Here is a 19,156-nt window from a genome sequence, read left to right as displayed (position 1 = left end):
AACAAAAAAAACAATAGATTGGAATTGAACAGAACTAACAAACAGGTCTGCCCACAGAAGAAGAGTAGAATATAGAACAGAATAAGAAAAAACAGAAGGGAATAGAATGGAATCGAATAGAACTGAATAGAATTGACAAACATGTCTGCCCTCATTAGAAGAGTAGAACAGAACAAAGTAGAAGACAGACATAACAGCAGTACAGAATTTAATAGAATGGAATGGAACTAACAAACGGCTCTGCCCACAGCAGAAGAGTAGAATATAGAATAGAACAGGACAGAACTACAAAACAGAATGGAATAGAATGGAATTGAGTACAATTAACAATCAGCTCTGCCGTCAGTAGAAAAGTAGATTACAGAATAGAATAGGACAGAATAGAAGGGAATATAATTGAATTGAATAGAACTGAACAGAATCGAGTTGCTCTATGATGTAAATGTGCGTGAGGTACAGAGTTTTTGCCGTCTAACTCACCGGAAATCTGGCTGTGGGCGGGGCTGCTGAAGGGGGGTGTGTTGAGGGTGGGGCGGGGGTTGGGGGCGGGGCCATGGTGTGGACTGCACCGCATGGCACTTCGCCGCAACTGTTCAGAGAAAGCTAACGCGCCTGGCTTTACTGCTTCATCCGGCTTCTGTCGGTGGCCTGGACACACACACACACACACACGCACACACACACACACACACACACACACACACACACACACGCACACAGAACGAAGATGAGAGAGAACGATTTAGTTACTGACTGTCCATTAACACAATCAAAGCCACTTAAACGCACACACACAAACACACCATGATCTGACCACACGCACACACACACACACACACACACCATGATCTGACCACACACACACTTCTGTACATCTCACATGCTACTAATGATGCTGATTGAGCGTGTCATTGCTGCAGTAGGGGGCGCTGTGGTGTCTGATGCATGTGTGTGTCGTTCTGACCTCACACATAGAGCACGGTGGGATTAATGATCACAGGCGATGAGAGAAAAAGGCAAGAGGAAAAGACGCGGCCACAGCTGTGTGAAACCATCAGCCGCACTCATCCGCGCAGTCGTCTGCGCACGCGAGGAGAGGAAGTCCTGCTGAAATCAGAGAGCGCGTCTGAGCGCTTTGAAGACGAGGCCAGCGCATCCCGCCAGACAGACCCAGAATATGTGGGGTGGCGCCGTCCGACAGATTCCCGACCGGAATAACGGACCAACGGGGAATAGAGCCGCCACGGCCACCAACACGAGAGCACAGCGTGATACACACTCATATAAAGACATGCTATTAAAACACACACACACACACACACACACACACACACACACACACACACACACACACACACAGTACACTAATCTGACCAATATGATTCAGAGACATACCAATACAAATAATTTGTGGAAAGATAACTCAATATTAATGTCAGTCCTGGTACTTTAATAAAAATACACTTAATAATGATAATAATAATAATATTGCCAAATTTAATGCATATTAATTTTTTATTACAGTAATTGCTATAATTATTAAATTACAAATTGTATTACTAATAAAACAATGAAAAATGAACTACTACTACTACTACTACTACTAATAATAATAATGTAATATAATATATATAAATTATTATTATCAAAACTTAAATTATGCAATAACATTTTTCACTGTTTTCACTGTCAATATTAAAATCATTCATGTCTTTTTTCCTTTTTCATTTGTAATTTTTAAAGTATTATTTTAAATAAAAACATTCCACTAAAAAATTAACACGTTTTTTTTTTTTTTACCATACCTTGAATACCATCTAATACATATGGAAAAAACATTCAGTACCATAGTATTTACATCAGATACCATCACTACTATGTACTGGCTTGTAAGTGGCATAAAAAAAATTCCTGTGAACCAACATACTAATCATACTCAAATCTCACCCGTTACTTGTCAAACTGACTGAAATCACAGAAGAGACAAAACGAAACCCATCCGGCCACCAACAGCCAAACCACATCAAACTAAAACACGTCCACAGCTTTAATTCACTGTTTTACACTGATCAAATGACACTGATAATGAACATAATAAAAACACAAGTTGGCAGTACATATATTACATGTATCGCCTCAAAAAGAGTATGTTTATGTGTGTGTGTGTGTGTGTGTGGGAATATACATATACTATTTAATATTTATACACTGTATATACATATACACACACACACACACACATACACATACATATATATATATATATATATATATATATATATGATATTACATTTTTAAAATATATTTCATATATTTATATTTGCGTGTGTGGTCACTCACGCCGTGGTTCTCGGGGGCCGTCCACAGTGATCTTTATGGCTCTCTGATACGTGGCCACTTGAGGAGGGTTTGTGAAGACAGTGATGGTGAGAGTGAAACTCTTGCCTGAAAAACACAGACAAACTGATCAGAAATTCAGCATTTGCAGAATATATTTAGCATGTATTCACAGGATATATTTTTTAGTAGCTACATGTGAGATGTACATATTTAAAGGAGTGTGAGACTGTACAACACAGTAAGCGAGACGAGATTGAGCGCGCGTGTATTTCTGGATGAAGACATTATGGCCGATCTATCTGATGGACGGCTGTCATCATAAGTGCTCGTGTCACAATAAAAACCCCACGATCAGATACAGAAGGGAATTTAAAGTCGGCTTTGTTGTGTCCTTAAACAGAGACAGAGTTCAGACAGTACAGCAGAGACACGGGCCAAACAGCGCATCATGTGACCACGTCCCCAAATAAACAGAGGACACATGGACGATCTCGAAGAGAGAGAGAGAGTCAGAAATAATGCAGTGAGATATCGAGAGGAGCTGCGGCACAAAGACGGACCGATTTCACATGCACTGAAATCATAAAATCAGCCAAGATTGCATTTCACCCCAAAGTCAAAAGAAAAACATATGCAAGTCATTTTTTAGGACATTTAGAATTGTTTGCAATTGACATTATTTTCATGACAGTTAAACACATTTCACAGCCAAATTCTCAACACCTTAATGCAAAAAGTCTTAAACTGTATACTGTAATGCCAAAAAACATGCCAAACAAATTCAAAATAAAATATAAAATAAATTAACCAAGTATACACATTATTGGGTGTCATTTTTAAGTACTACTTTGATTTAGAATAATTTTATTTAAATCATTGTATTTGAGTAATGAAATTACAAGCATAATGAAAATTACAATAAACATCAGGACACATTAAACATCATAAAGCATGCTTAATTGTCATAAAAAATTATGTTTAAATGCAAAAACTTTTAATGGTACAAAAACTAGCTTAATTTTATTTGTAAAACATAATTGGGGATTTTGACGTTTTATTCTACAACTCCATAGAAAACTATCTATATTATGGTCAGTAATTTGATTTATGAGTTATTAGAAGAACCACTGAAACGTTTGTGATCATTAAGAGTTATTAATGTTTTTGAAAGGAGTCTCTTCTGCTCATCAAGGCAGCATTTATTAAAATACAGTATAAATTGTTAAATATTATTATGATTTTAAACTACTGTTATCTATTTGAATGTATGTTAAAAAGTAATTAATCGCTGTGATCAAAGCTGAATTTTCAGCATCATTACTCCAGGCTTCAGTGTCTCAGAAATCATGCTAATATGCTGAGTTGCTTAAGAGACATTTCTGATTATAATCAAAGTTGAAAACAGTTGTGCTGCTGAATATTTTTGTGGAAACTGTGATACATTTTATTTTTCAGGATTCTTTGATGAATAGAAAGTTCAAATAAATTTGAAATCTTTTGTAACATTATAAATGTCTTTACTGTCACTTTTGATCAATTGAATGCGTCTTTGCAGAATAAAGGCAGGGCTCGCAAAATCGCTAGCCCGACGTCCCGGGGCTATTGTGTTTTCCAGTCGGGCTACCAGAATGTATCACCGCCTGCCCGACGGGCTCCTTAAATACAGATCTCCCGCGGGTCCTTAAAAACTCTAAAGGTGAGTTGTATCAAACTTAAGACCATAAAAAGTTTTAAATACGTTAAATGGTATAAGAAATGTCTTAATTATAATTTCAAGAGGTCTTACAGGACGGAAAGACAAGAGTCGTGATACGACAGGATTAAACTTCAAAAGGCAATGATGTCATTGAATAAATATGAGCGCTGCATGTTTCAAGTCAAAACGCGGCGCGGATGTCTTTATGTGAATGTATCTGAAGGGAACCGACTGTCCTCAGAAACGTGTGGTTGGCATTTTAATTTAATTTTACCTATAATTCTTGATAAAGCAGCGTTTATGAGCGCAATGCTGCTTGCGTTTCCGGGGAAACCGCAATATCTCAGCGCTCCTAAAGCGCCACCTCGTGGCAGAGAATGAATTTGCATTTCCAATAAGCCTTTCTTACTGTTTATGGTCAGATCGATGCAGATATCAACTCATGTTTTCACGCAGCAAACACATGGCTGTAAACGAGAAAGAAGTTGATGTGCCTTCTAAAAATCTAAACAATTAAGACAGTAATATTTATATGTTTTAAATTTATATAATTTATATGCTTGATTTATCCCTTTTCATAAAAACGGTCTATAGCCTGAAACACTGTTGTATAAGATTTTTGTTTTTGTGGAAACCTGTATCTGAACTGTAAATCGTGTAATTTTATGGCTCAAAACTGTATGTTACCATAGACATTGTCCAACCTCGCTCATACTGTGTTCATTTTACTTGTGCAGCTCTTAAAATGGGTCATAAATTAAATATATTTTTAAAAATTCTGCGGATACCCTGTAAATAGTGAAATAAAATTCCTTCCTTCATATTTGTTGATATTTGTGTATTGAAAATATTTTTGATTGACATTTAAACTCCTATCTGATTTTCTATATTTAAAAAAAAAAAAAAAAAAACAAGGGTGAAAAAGGGTGTGTATCACAAACACATTTGATTTGAGTTTCTGGAAAATGTTTCTGGAAAATTGTCATTTAGTTGTCACTGTTGCCAAATCAGGTGAAACAAATCCTGTGAAATTTTCTGAAACAAATCCTCAACATACTGCTCCAAAACAGTCTTGAAAAATAAAATTGCTTTAAAAAACCTCCCCTAAAAGTCAGTGTTCATATTAATTCACTCTGGCTGCTCTTGCTATGACTCAACAAACTCATTCAAATGATAATGAGATGCATGATTTTAGTTTCATAATGAGCTGTTTCTCATGTTTTGACTGACATTATGAGGCGAGACGTGCACATGTGCCAAACGACACAAACCGGATTTGACTATGAGGATTATGGGAGCTGGGGTCTGTACCCACAATTCCTGATGCCTTCACCTGTCACTCATCGCTATGACGATGAGATGGACCCCAGGGAGGCGAATGCTTGCGTGCCAACAGCGGGTTTGAGTTACACGGCGCTAAATGGGCCCAAGCTCGCCAGCCAAAGCAAGGTACGGTTACACGCACACGCGCTGCTCGCTATTCAGCCAGAAAAATAGAGCTGGGAAAAACTCCAAGCTGTTCCCCAAAATCTGACAAACTACGAGGCCTGACCACACACATATGCACAGATGTGCGGCGCACACACAAACACGGGCCGCGCCAAGGATCAACGCTCGAGTGCGATGCCAGGTGCTATTCTGAGCACAGTCGCTGTGACAACACCGATCCACTTCTGTCTGCCATGATCTCACACACAAACAACACAAACATCACATCACATCCAGGAAAACACACTTATAATGCTGTAATACTGAGCTAACACTCTGCCTTTTACAACTAAACGCTTGGAATAATCAGTTTATAGAAAAGTACCATGATATTTTGCATGTAAAAACCATGTGGTCATTCAGTACCATGGTATGTGTCAAATTATGGCATAACTATGCATTTGGACACAGTAATGCAATAATATGATAATTACAGTAATACAGTAATATGTTTTTGGACATACAGTATGGTATTCTTTGAGGTACCTTCGAATTATACTGTCTGCAAAATTACTGAACCATGGTACTTGTCCAATAACATGGCGTCACCGTGGTACTTTTTTTTTTGCAAGTGAACATGGCAACACAGTAATAGCTCATGTACAAAACATACTAACATGTTTTTTGGACATGATGCCATGGTATTTACCAACAAAGTACCAACTATCTGATATCATGGCACTGCCACAAAGTTCCTTGGAGAATCATTTAAATACCATAGTAATCCCTTAAATTACTCATGTTTTTTTGTGTGGAAATGGTGCCATGGTACTTCTTTGAAGTTTCTTTGAGTCCCATGATAATAGCATGGTATTTGGACCGAGTACCATGATAATACCATGTTTTTGGACATGCAGCATGGTATTAGCATGGTGTTATTTTGAGTACCATGTAAATACCATAGTACATGTCAATATCATCTGATACCATGGTACTGCCACATGTATATGACTCGTTTTTAAACATTTACATTACCCTGGTATACAGTATTTGGCAATAATTTGATAGTAATATTTTGTATATGAATTCTCAAGAAATATAAATGCAAAACACTGACTCATCTGTTCCTGTCTAACACACTTATTACAAAACCTTCTGCACTAACACACACACACACACACACACACACTGACTGTGGTTCAGTGGTTTAGCGTCTGGATGGGAGACGTTCTGTCTGAGAGGCTCAATGCCCAAACAGGGAGGAAGTGCAGAGCGTTTCTCAAGGGGATGTCCCTACATAGTGTGTGTGTGTGTGTGATGTGGGGGAATTTGTTTATAATTTGTTTACATGTGTCTGTTTTGTAGAGCAATGTACGGTGTGTTAGTGTGCACGGGCAAGTCAAACTCACAATGCAAGAAATTTTATAAATGTGTGCAAATAAATGTGCCTGAAGACATCAAGTGACTCAAGATGCTGTGAAAACAAAGATGGATGGTCAAAAAGCCACACAGACACAGTCTTTGTTGTCTTATCTACTCGTCTGCATAACACAGAGTAGCAAGAGTGTGTGTAGATATGCATAGTTTACATTTCTCCCTTACTTAACACGCTCTTGCTGTTTTTTCTCGACCCGCACTCTTTTCCGACACTAAACATAATCACTTCCATCGCAGCAGAGCGCAGCTGCTCTTGGTGCTCTGAAACATCGCGTTGCTCAGATAAACAACAGTCTGTGAGGATGTGCATGTCTGAAATGCACTGAAAAGCAAGACTTTCATGTAGTAAAATGGACAAATATTTTTTGTTTAACAATCCCGACTAAACATTTATGCTTTTCTTTGTACACAAACTCAGTTTCCATTTTCAATGCAACCACGCAAGCACACCTGCTGCAAACATCAACTTTGTTGCCTCTATTGTGCTGTGTTCAAATGATGACGCAGACAAAAGAGAGCAGGACAAAGGAGTGTATATGCATCCCTATATTTATCGCAGGCCCGGACATGTAGGTTAAAAGCAGTGGTGTTAGCGTTGAGGGCTATATCAGCGAAATCACATCGGGCCTTGAATAGAGCCCTGCGGGACCCCTCGTTTTCCCAGAAGCCAGTCATTCTGTTGACTAACTACTCTGTCATTACGGAAGCTGGACGATTCATACTTCACAGTAAGAAGTCACTCCTCAAGTCACATTTTGGCTGCTTTAAATATCTAAAATACAAGCCACAAAAATCGCTCTGCCAGGGCTGGATGACTAGCAAGTGTACATAAAGCGTTGTGATTTAAATAGATAAGATCTGCAGTATTTGACTGCACTGGCCACGTGCCACAGGAAGTGAAAGGGACAGGTAACGGTCTATGCTGACGTGTGAGAGTTCTATATCAAAACACACAGGAACACACACATTTAACCAAGCATGTACACACGTAGACACTGGCATTAAAATATCTCCGTCACGGCTCAGTGGTGAGTCTACATCAACTGTTTCCTTCTCAAACATGTGTATGTCTAGGTGAGGAGCAAATCTGTTTTTTTTTTTTTTTTAAGCGTTATATGCATTTTACCTCGTCCGCTGCGGCCAACGAAACGCAGGTCATTAAAACGAGCAACTTGGTTCTTGATGGCGGCTGTGGCATTGCGGAGTTCGGCAGAGTAATTCTCATCATTGCCGGCCATCACTGTGACCAAAGTGCCATCAGGGATGTCACCAAGGGCAACCACCTGTCAACCAATGAATAAAGACGACATGTTAGATACATTTAAAATTTTGTCAAAACTGCATTTTAAAAACAAATCAATTACCACACTATGCCACAATGATAAAAGTTGGATGAATAATGAAGACGACAAAATCAAAAAAACATAATATTAACAATATGATAAAAACCATTGATTTAATATATGTAAGATTTAAATTTTTTTTTTTTTTTAAAGACGTTTTTATACTCACCAACACTGCATTTATTTGCTCAATTATACAAAGGTTTTAAAAAAGAACTGTTTTCTATGTGACTATATTCTAAAATGTAATTTATTGCTGTGATCATAGCTGAATTTTCAGCATCATTACTTGAACCGCTATTTTTTATTTACGTATCAATGTGTTTATTTGTTTATTTTTAACAATCTTACTGACCCCAAACTTTCAAACACTAGTGTGCATATACTATTATTAGGCTTAGATCTAATTTAATTACTTTATTACTAATCAAAAACATTGGGCAGATGGAGAAAACGAAAACCAAACAACATTCAAATCCTCTTTACTGTCCTGCGTCATGTCTACTTGTACAATATCTCCACATCTAAACTAAATGAGCAGGTTATTTGCATATTAACTGTAAATGTCAGCACATTCTTCAGCTCTTTGTTTCAGAGCACACACATGCCTCACAGCACTATGCTCTGGTTTTGGCAAGATTGGGTGGTTCGTATTTTTACCGTCATTTGCCAAATGCAGAAGATGATGATGATGAAAGTTGTTGCAGTCACCCGTGACAACAGGAGATTAACAACAATTACTGACGCTTCCCGCCAAATCATTAGCTTAATTAAGGATGTGCATTAAAAAAAGGGCAATGTGAGATTGTAAGATTTTAAAAAGTCCTCGAGCCTTGAGAAAAAAAAAAAATGCATGCATAGTTCTTCATATTGCACAATATTATTAAACCATAAGATGTCATTCACAGATACCAGAGGTTTGCGGTCAGTTACCTTGAAAGCGATGGGCAGCGTCTTGTTGCAGCGCCAGTGTGTTGGCAGGACAGAGCAGAGGAAGTTGGGGCTGTCGGTGCGCACCAGCTCTCCTGGGTGGTCGGAAAGCACCTCCACCATGCTCCGGTCAGCCATGCGCAGTTTGCCCACCAGGGCGGCACCGCTGCTCTCCTGAGCCCCCAGGGGCAACCCCTCATTCATCTTCCCCGAGCTCAGAGTGGTCGAGGGAGGCGTGAAGCGTCGCCCAGGCGCAGGTTCTGAAACACAAACGTGCATTAGGCCTCAACAGAAAATGTAAAAATTTACAATTTAGCAAAAAGTAAATCTGAGATGTTTCAAAAAGGTGTAAAATTAGATTAAATAAGCAACATTTGACACTATTGATCATAGGGCCTACCTATGCACACCTGTGACCACACTGTATTACAAACCATCACTTTTGCAAAAAAGTCAATCTCAGATGTTGCATTGCTCAGCACTGTATTACTAGGCAGAATAATAATTTCTAGTAAAATCAATTATTTACATTGGTATCTTAAAAGCAATAAGACACTTTTGGACTTTTATTATAGTAATTTTACTTTGAGTTGGGCCACTACAACACTACTTAAACATAGTAAAATCGCCATAATGCATGGCTTCCCTTATTTACATCCATTCACTCCTTTTTGTCACTACTGTACAATATGTCATCTTCTGCAGCTGTTGTCAGTTTTTGGCATGCACAAAGTACTACATTTTTAAAAACACTTTTTCCAAGCAACTTCTGGTGCTGTTATCCCGGTTGACTTCTGTACCGGAGCCCGTGCAGCAGCAGCAATGCCTCGCAGGCGTATGAAAGCATTAAAACCGTCAGACAGCGCCGCGGCCCGCGGTCATTCGGCCAACCACAATCGATGCCACATGAGTGCGGTTACACACGTTACAGCGCTGCACACAGAGAGCCACTGCGCTCTCTCCAAACCCACCGCCCAATATAAACACAGACTCAGCCGCTACATCACGCTAAACCTGGAGTTTGATGATGGGTGTTTGGGGTGAGTGAGATGAGGTGTAGGAAACACAGATTTGCATTTGCAGACAGAATGGACAAAACAGCACACATTCCGGAAGCCATACACTTACACACATAGTCCAGACATAAGACAATTTAAAAACAATGACAATGCAAAGACATATTCTTACGGCACAATACGTGGGACGAAAACTAGACTTTTAAATCATTTCTTCTTTTGTTCTAAAAACACGTCAAGCTCTTAAAAATATAAACTTTATATTAAAATTGGTTTCATACATTTTCTACAAGCTTTCTGAATTTATTAAATTTTCATAATCCAATCTAATCATTGTTCAATCATATTTTTCATAATAAAAATATTTTAATATCACACATGAATATCAAGATGATTCAATTTGACCTGATTATGAATATAAAAAGGTCAATATAAAAAAAAAAAAGAGACAATAACACAGTCATGAGGGTCTATGCAGGTCATCTCTGTTTTGTTTTGTTTTTTTGCCACACATTTGACAACATAATGATTTCCATCACTCCATCTGATTCACTTGGCATTTTTTAAAATATTGATAACATGTTTTCTTCATTTTTGGGACAGTTAACACTCCTTAATCTCTGATTATAAATATCAAAATGACATTTAAAAACAAGTTCATCATGAAAAACGTAGCCTACTTCTGTTACAATGAAGTCATTTTTATATACTTTTTAAATGCATTTCTAGATCAGCTACTTTGAGTTGCCTCTCATATTTAGTCTTATTTTGAATCTCTTTACATATTTAATTAGTCATTCATAAACGTATTGCTTTTTGTAATTTTTATGTATTGACTTCTAATTTTAATGCAATGCCATTTTGTTTGAAAAAACTACTTGCTTAATCCTTTTGCGTTCTTGCATTATTTTACACTGCTTTGGCAATATAACTATAGTTTTAGTCGTGCCAAATAAAGCAAAGTGAACTGAAGTTGAGAGAGAGAGAGAATCTGCAGTGTTTTGGACCGGGAATGGCACATTAACATCACGATTTCGCTTAAGGTTAAAGGTTTCGGTGATTATTAACAGCTATGAACATTCAGACATGATGAAACGTGACGCGTAAAAATAGACTCGCGAAACCGCCGTTACGCAGAGCTGAGAAACGCTCTTACCGTATTTGGCGTCCCAAAGAAAAACCATTTGGTATCTTTTGAACACCCTCTCAGTCAGGATCAGGATCCAGGGCTCCAGACGAGCAGCTGATCAGACGGATCAAGGGTAGCGAGCTCAAGCGCGACGTGGAAAGTTTGCGCGTCTTACTATCCGTTTGGTGAGGTGCAAACCGTGCCGTTCAGTCTGAACCGAACTCAAGTCAGTTTATGGAGACGTTGTTGCTCTTTCAGCAGGTGCCATCAGAGAGGATGATCTCGCGCTCGCGTATCCTTTAGAAAGTGTGCGTAAAGTTGCGCACCTGACGCCAGCGCTTTCGCTTTCAGTCTTTAACTGTATAAAAAGTACATGCACTCAGTTCTATAACACGGAATAAAACTGTAGAAAGAGAAAGTGTTCTTCCAAAATCCAGGACGCCGCTCGCAGTGGAAAGGATGATGCGTTGTGAATGAATCTCTCGGCAGAGACGCGCTTTTACTGGCAATGGGCAGCGCAGGAACGCCAGCCAGGAGAGGTCATTTGCATAGGCCTCCCCCCCCGAACGTTCTCATTGGTCAGCGATGACAGACCTCGACGGGCTCGACCAATCAGAAAACGGTCCGATCCGGGGGAAAAAGTGGATCTGAGCAGTCAATGGAATTCCTCGCGCGCTCGCGTCAAATGGTTCGCTGTTGAATTGTTTGGATTTAAGTTACTTATCACATGGCAGCTAAAATGTAGGCTAAACTAAAGCAAAAACAGTTTGTTTAATTAGATTATAATCTAATCTATTATTTTAAGAAATCATATAAACAATTAAAAAAAGGTATAAGGAACACATATAATATAGAAGTTTGTTTTGTACCAGCAGATGTTGTTTTTATTTTATCAGAAGGAACATGATATCAGCAGAACACGACGAAAACTCCAGAGCACCATGCTGTTCGCCAGGAAACTAATGTGATGCTAGTAAATCATGCAAACAAAAATTTCATTACAGGAACATCAAAAAACTTTGCTGACACAAATTCAGTAAAAAAAAAATTTTTTTTTTAAATTAAAAATTAAATAACAAAAAGCAAGAACTATGAATTCCAGTCAAAATAGAAAATAGAAAAAAAAAAAATAACTGGAAAATCTACAGTATTTTTTTCTTCTAAAGAGAAGGAAAAAAGACACACACAAAAGAGGATAAGTAAAAGAAATAATGTCTGCCTGATCGAAACCGAGTAACTTGGTAATGATCTAATCTGTGTTTTGTAGCCAAAAGGGGGCAGCAGACGATCTACATCAGCCATATAGAGTCTGTTAGATCCTCGTGCTGCATGCATGAAGTGGAAATGGCAAGCAACACAGAAATGTTTCGTCATCTTTCAGTAAAATGAACAGAATGTGAATTCATACGAAAGCGCATGCCTTCACAAAACACTGCCAATTCTTGCCAAAAGTGCAGTGCTGAAATGAGTATAATAATAGCTTGACACCTTGTTTTGAGAAATGCACTCTTCCAGTTCAGAATAGTTCATGCTCAGAGTAAACCCTGGATGGGAAGTCTGGCTAATTACAGGAAATTTAAATTCTGCAGTCAATAATCACGTTTGATGCCAAAACCAGTTTCAGTAGAACATGTTGAATTTAAATATCTGATGGACTCTTCAAAAGTTATAATAAAAAACTAAATTATTTAACCATATTTGAGATTCATTTGGATGAGGACTGTAAAGCTGCAAATGTTGCAAATTCCCAAGATAAAGTTGCATTAGTCATATCAAACTGTGCAGAGTCATTCATAACAATAACACAGAGGACTAAGAGATCTTGTTCTGCTCCGGTTACAGGGCCTGATTCATTTGTTAAAATGTAAAGAGCTGCATTATGAGATGCGTGTTATTCACGTCTCATCTTCCTTGTTGTCTTTACTGAACATGAAACACAAAACAAAATGCAAATCCTGATATCGGTCACACTAATGAAAACGCAGCCTCTGTGCAAGTCATCCTGCTTATTACATAAAGCATACTTGAGTCAGTCTTTTATATTTCAGCTCTGAAATTGATCTTATTGTAAACGAATATGATGCATTTCAGTTAATCTGAAAATAAAGTGGCTTCTTGTGTGATAAAATGTCAAATCATCTATTTTTAGTGAAGAACAAGAATTTAATTTTTCAATTAAACTCTTCAATCTAATCATGTTTGTAACTAAATAATATAAAACAATTATAATCATTTTGGCTATTTGATATGAAAAACTACTAGTAGTCATATATATATATATATATATATATATGCTGCAGTGTCTGAATACATTTATTATAAATAATAATTTTGGCTCAGTATAGTCAGAAGATATAATGGTTGAATCTGAAAGCAAAGATCAATTCCAGGGAAAATAATATAACATACACGCCAATCATAAATGATTTTCTAGAACAAAGGCACCGCAGGTCTTGGATGTGCAGGATCTCGGTCTTGTGTTTTACTGATTTGGAGTAATCTGATCTCTGAAAGTTGAGCAATCAATAGCGCTTGTAGTCGGCTATAAAATATATTGACAAGCGTTGCAGGGTTACAAATATCTGATCATGTTCGGTCGAGCCATGGAGGAAGCACACGCTGAATAAAATACAATTCTACACAAACACAGCAAACGGTTTGATACACCTAGTTTCTTCCCTCACAAATATTTCCTCTAAACTTAATACAGTTATTATAATTAAAAACATTTCCACAAGGGAACTGCTGTGGAGCAGCAACATGTTTTAATACAAATGATGGTGTCAAATGATACATATCAGACTGTCATCATTAATGTCAGCATATTGTCACTAGTATTTGGTTAACACTAATAATAAGCGTTAACCAAATGAAAGAATATAAAATTATCTTGAAAAACAAAGGCCTGATGGTGCACACACACACACACACATAATGAAGGTACGTGAAGTTGTTGTTCCCTATTTCAACAGTTCCTCTTTCACATTCTAAAGCGATAAAACAAGAGAAACTACAGAGCAGAAAAAAAAAAAACGATGGATGATGTGATTCATGGAGAACGAAAGTGTGACAAATACGACAGGGGAACGACCAACCACAACAGTTTTGTCTTTACCAAACAGTGCGTTGCTGTTTCGGCCCTTCCTCATGAAGTACATGGCCCACGAGAGCGGTCCGGACGCTTTGAAGGGGCCTGGATTCATTTCGAGCCGTTCTGATTCAATCCAGGATTGGAAATACGGATTCCCTCCTTCACCTCGCTGCATTTATAGCCTCACGTCTCCCGCCGCCCTGCTCCATATTACACAAAACACAGATTCAGAGAAGAGGTGACGGAGGAAAAGTTGACATGCAGTCATGACTAATATATCCCATCAGTAAGCATGGCCTCAGGAGACAGGCCCGTCTCACTGCCCCGGGGCACTTCTAACCTGCTAATTTCATTTAGCCACTGATTTCCCCCGTCTCTTGCTTTCTCCATCTCCATGCAGTGAAAACGGTGAAATTACGCATGAGGGAGCAGGTGAAGTGTACGAAGAAAAAGCTCAGGAAAAACGAAGGTATAACTTAAAAAAATGAAGGCAAAATACAAAAATTAATTTTTGACTTTCATTACTGAACGTTGAGTTGTGGATGTTACATTATAGGTTCTTCTGATTGGTTTCTGGGTTCTTTAAACCATGTACATGGTTTTTTACAGAACTAGAGAACTCAAAAAAATTCTTTAAAAAGTAATTTAATTTTATTCAGTAAAGATTGATCAAAAGTGACAATAAAGACAATGATAATGTTACAAAAGATGTCAAATGAATGCTGTTCTTTTAAACTCTCTAATTATCAAAGAATGCTGAAAAATAAAATGTATCAGTTTCTACAAAAAAATATTTTCTACATTGATAATAATCAGAAATGTTTCTTGAGCAGCAGATATTAGAATGATTTCTGAAGACTGGAGTAATGATGCTTTGATCACAGAAATCAATTACATTTAAACAGATATTCACATAGAAAACACAGAACTCACATAGAAGATTTTTAAATTGTAATAATATTTCACAATTTTTACTGCTTTTTCTGTATTTTTGATCAAATAAATAGAGCCTTAGTGAGCAAAAAAATCCATCTTTTAAGAACATTAAAACAAATCTTACCAACCCCAAACTTTTGAACGGTTGAATACAGAAATATAGTCATAAAAATAATTCTATCTAATTGACTATTTTATCCAATATCTGTGTTATGTATCTTATGCTTATTGGAGTATCATGCCATTGAATCAGTCACAAAGTTCTATTTACATTTACAGTATGCATTTACATTTATGCACAATGCCAAAGTCATGGGTTTTTGATTCCCAGTGACTTCATGAATATACAATGTATATTTGGAATGCATTATAAGTCAGTCAAATGGATAAATTGTGAATGTAAAATGCATTTCGCTCTTGCATATCATTGAAGGTGCACATTTTTTTCAGTATATGCATTACCTGTAAACTAAACTCATGACTTGTGCATAAATGTAAATGTATGACCCATGACCTTGCTGCCTATGTAGTGAACGGTGGATCTGCCAGTGACCGTAGCGGTTGTTGATTGGTGTCTATGTCTATTTTGGTCTCCATATAAAAGCTGGCATCAGAGATTTCAAACTCACACTGGCAAAGACTCAATTCAGACCACAGATCGAGTTTCAAAGGGTTCGGAGGACTTCGGCTGTCTGGGTGGGGAGCAGGAAAAGGTTGGTAAGCCACAGTAAGTCGTGCCGGTCGTAAGATCAGAACTGGGGTGTGTTTGACAGGCTGTCACTGCCGATACCACATAGATGTGGAAAGACACAACAGACTCAACAGACCACATGGCTGTCTAGCGAACTATCGAAAGATACACATCTCTACAGTCTTAGCCTTTTAATTTTTACATGCACACTAACGGCACAGATTTAGATGTCGTTTTCCCCATTGCCCGCAGGCAGTCTGTCCCCTACGGGCCCCCAGAGACGGGCCACCCCGGGGCCAGCACTGCTGGGCACACAGGATCAATAATCGCTTCCTGGGGCCCACAATCAATGCTGCCAAAACTACTGAGCAAACCCATCAGGAGCTGAATACACTGCAATGCATGATTTACTGAAGGAAATTTCATTTAAGAGGAAAAAAAAACAAAAACAAACAGGGTTTGTACAGTAAATTCACTGGAAAAAATGTGCAAATTATCTTCAACATATTTCAAAATATACTGTAAGCCATGTTAATAAGATATAATAACATAGATTTAAATCATATTATACAGTGAATAAAATGAGACGTTAAACTAAATTCGTATTATATACAAACATATCAAAGTGTATAAAGTTTTTGATAAAAACAAAATAATTTGGTTTAATGTGTCATTTTCCATAATGTTACACAGTTTTGATGCTGTTTTATGTCAGTTGATCGTGTCAGATTACACGTGGAAGCATCTGTTGTTTCGGTTTCTTCTTCATTTGTGTTTTTTGGGAATTTCTGTAGAGATTTTTGTTCAAAATGTTGTTTATTTCTTTATTTTTATTTATTTATGAAACTTACCCACATTCAAGAGTTTAAAAAAAGAATGCATGAAACTAGAATAAAATGTTTTTTATTTACAAGCAGATACCCTGTTCTTTCTTTTGATGTTTTGTATGTTCAGATATTCATATAACAAAATATATACAAATTAATGCCTGAATAGGGACATAGTAGTATACTTAAAGTATGATGTAAAGTTCACTTAAAGAAAACTTACGAGTATACTTGCAGTATAAAACTACTAAACTAGTAGTTTACTGAGACTGTACTTCAAAGTGTACTAAAAATGCTACTACAAGTATTTAATTAGTAAACTATCAGTATACCTATAAGTTCACTTTTAGTATAGTTGCAGTACAAGATAAAAACATTGATGTAAACTAGTTGTGTACTCAAAGTTTGCTACTGTTATACTTAAAGTATACATTCATATACTAAAAAGTGGGCCAATTTACTCCCAAGGAGTATTGAAATAGTACACTTACAAGTATACTAGTAGTACACTGATATTTGTATACTTACTACATAAAGCATACTTTAAAATATACTTAAGTTTACTTAATAAAATAAACTTGAAGTATACTACTTTTTAGTAAGGGTGATCAATCTTTCTCTCTATAACTTCCTTTCATTCTGTCTGTTTGTCTCTGTCGTTTCTCTTCTGTACTCTACGGGAGGTTAGTTAAGGGAGAGAGAGGGGAAAATAACTCAGCTTTCGTGCTCTTTAATAATTCATGCGGCTGTATTGTGTGGATGCCGTTAACTGCTGCTTAAAAGTAATTAATTGATTTTCTGACATATCGTTTAGCAGCACAGCCAAGTGACAGAGCAAAGCACTTTGCCCTCACACACACACACACACACACACACACACACACACACACGCACACAGACAGACACAACCTAGTGAGCTGCCTAACTAGACAACATTATAGGGCATCATAAGTAACACTCACGACACAAAAGCTGTTCCTAAAGGTACAGCACCAACAATATGCTGCCTTTTAAGATAACTTGTTTTGGCAAAAGGTAGCTTTGCAAGTAGTATGGATGAAGCCATCCACTGTAAAAATTCATCCATTCATTCAAAGTTCAATATATAGTAATTAAATTAAATTAAATTAATATCACTATGTATTACAAATACTCATTTATGTTATATATTAAAACAAATAATTACAGAGTATTTATGATATAAATGCACATGCACACACACACAAATACATTTGATATATTAAATATATAATTATATGATATGTATTTTTAATATTAATGATGTGATATATACAGTACAGTGCATATATAAATATGAATTATTTTACTAAATAAATATCAATTTAAATAATTGGCCAAAATTTTTGAAATCTCTATACTGAAAGCATCAATAACAGTTGAAAATAACTATTTTACCCCATATTTGTGTGCTATGTATATTTACTGTATCAGAGTTATAGCCTATTATTGCATTATTTGAATTTAATAAGTCAAACTCCGTTGGACTCCAATGTGATTTGCTATTTATGTGAAGTGAGTAGTGTGTTCTACTTACAAGGTTCCATGACAGTCAGAATGTTGCCTTACAAGGCCGCTGCCTATGTAGACAGCAGACAGGTCACTGTGTTTTGGAACAGGCATACCAAACTCAAAGTACAGAGACTAACACGGGAGTATTTAACATTGTGATGCACTTACACTATAACACTATATGTGTGTGAGGATGTGGACGGGACAGGCACAGATGTCCTCTGCTCAGGGCCACACACACACTGGCTTCATCCAGCTGTATTGACATTGCTGCCGATCAGAGCGTTCCCGTATGGAGACGCGCTCGGTCTGACGTCACTGCAGTCGAAGGCGCTGCTTTTCCCATGGTCCTCTAGTCTGGTCCATGAGCACTACTGAGTTGATTCTTTGCCAGCGAACACCTGCCTCAGAACAGTTGTGTTTGCAGCGTAGCTTTAAGCTAAAGCGCTGTAAGTGCTCACAGAGGGGCCGTCTCGCCCCTTAAGAGGAAACAACAGTACATGGAACGATCCCGCTGTGAGTTTCAATCTACCTCCATCACGGCTCCCAGAGGCCTCGTATACTGTAATGAGAGATCCGACTGCTGCACATTCTAATGGGCTACACACAAGAAACTGCACACTATCAACTATATTAATATCAAACAACTGAATGAAACATTACAGTGGATTAAAGCTGAACATAACAGATTTCAAATCATATAAAGCCAATTTGACTGAATGAATTCTGTATTAATGCACTAAACTGTGATGTGCATTTACC

General features: G+C 37.4%; 1 protein-coding gene across 14 annotated transcripts in view; it reads right to left on the bottom strand.

Annotated features, from left to right (window-relative positions):
• The window catches only part of runx1 (RUNX family transcription factor 1), a 121,655-nt gene that overhangs the window by 10,712 nt on the left and 91,787 nt on the right, over positions 1 to 19,156 (bottom strand). For 10 of the 14 annotated variants that reach the window (XM_058761080.1, XM_058761153.1, XM_058761351.1 and 7 more), the window contains 4 exons: positions 9,178 to 9,434; positions 8,028 to 8,184; positions 2,341 to 2,445; positions 481 to 648 (listed from right to left, as the gene is read on the bottom strand). In XM_058761080.1, the coding sequence (XP_058617063.1) occupies positions 481 to 648; positions 2,341 to 2,445; positions 8,028 to 8,184; positions 9,178 to 9,434 (687 nt within the window). Of the gene's footprint in view, positions 1 to 480; positions 649 to 2,340; positions 2,446 to 8,027; positions 8,185 to 9,177; positions 9,435 to 11,346; positions 11,941 to 14,434; positions 14,611 to 14,750; positions 16,347 to 19,156 lie in introns of those variants that run through there. The other 4 variants (XM_058761007.1, XM_058761671.1, XM_058761824.1 and 1 more) reach the window with 4 other exon arrangements.

The sequence above is a fragment of the Onychostoma macrolepis genome, chromosome 01, assembly GCF_012432095.1.
Source record: "Onychostoma macrolepis isolate SWU-2019 chromosome 01, ASM1243209v1, whole genome shotgun sequence".
In the NCBI taxonomy this organism is placed as follows: domain Eukaryota; kingdom Metazoa; phylum Chordata; class Actinopteri; order Cypriniformes; family Cyprinidae; genus Onychostoma; species Onychostoma macrolepis.
The sequence above is the reverse complement of the archived record's forward strand: the minus strand, read 5'-3'. Positions and strand labels throughout refer to the sequence as shown.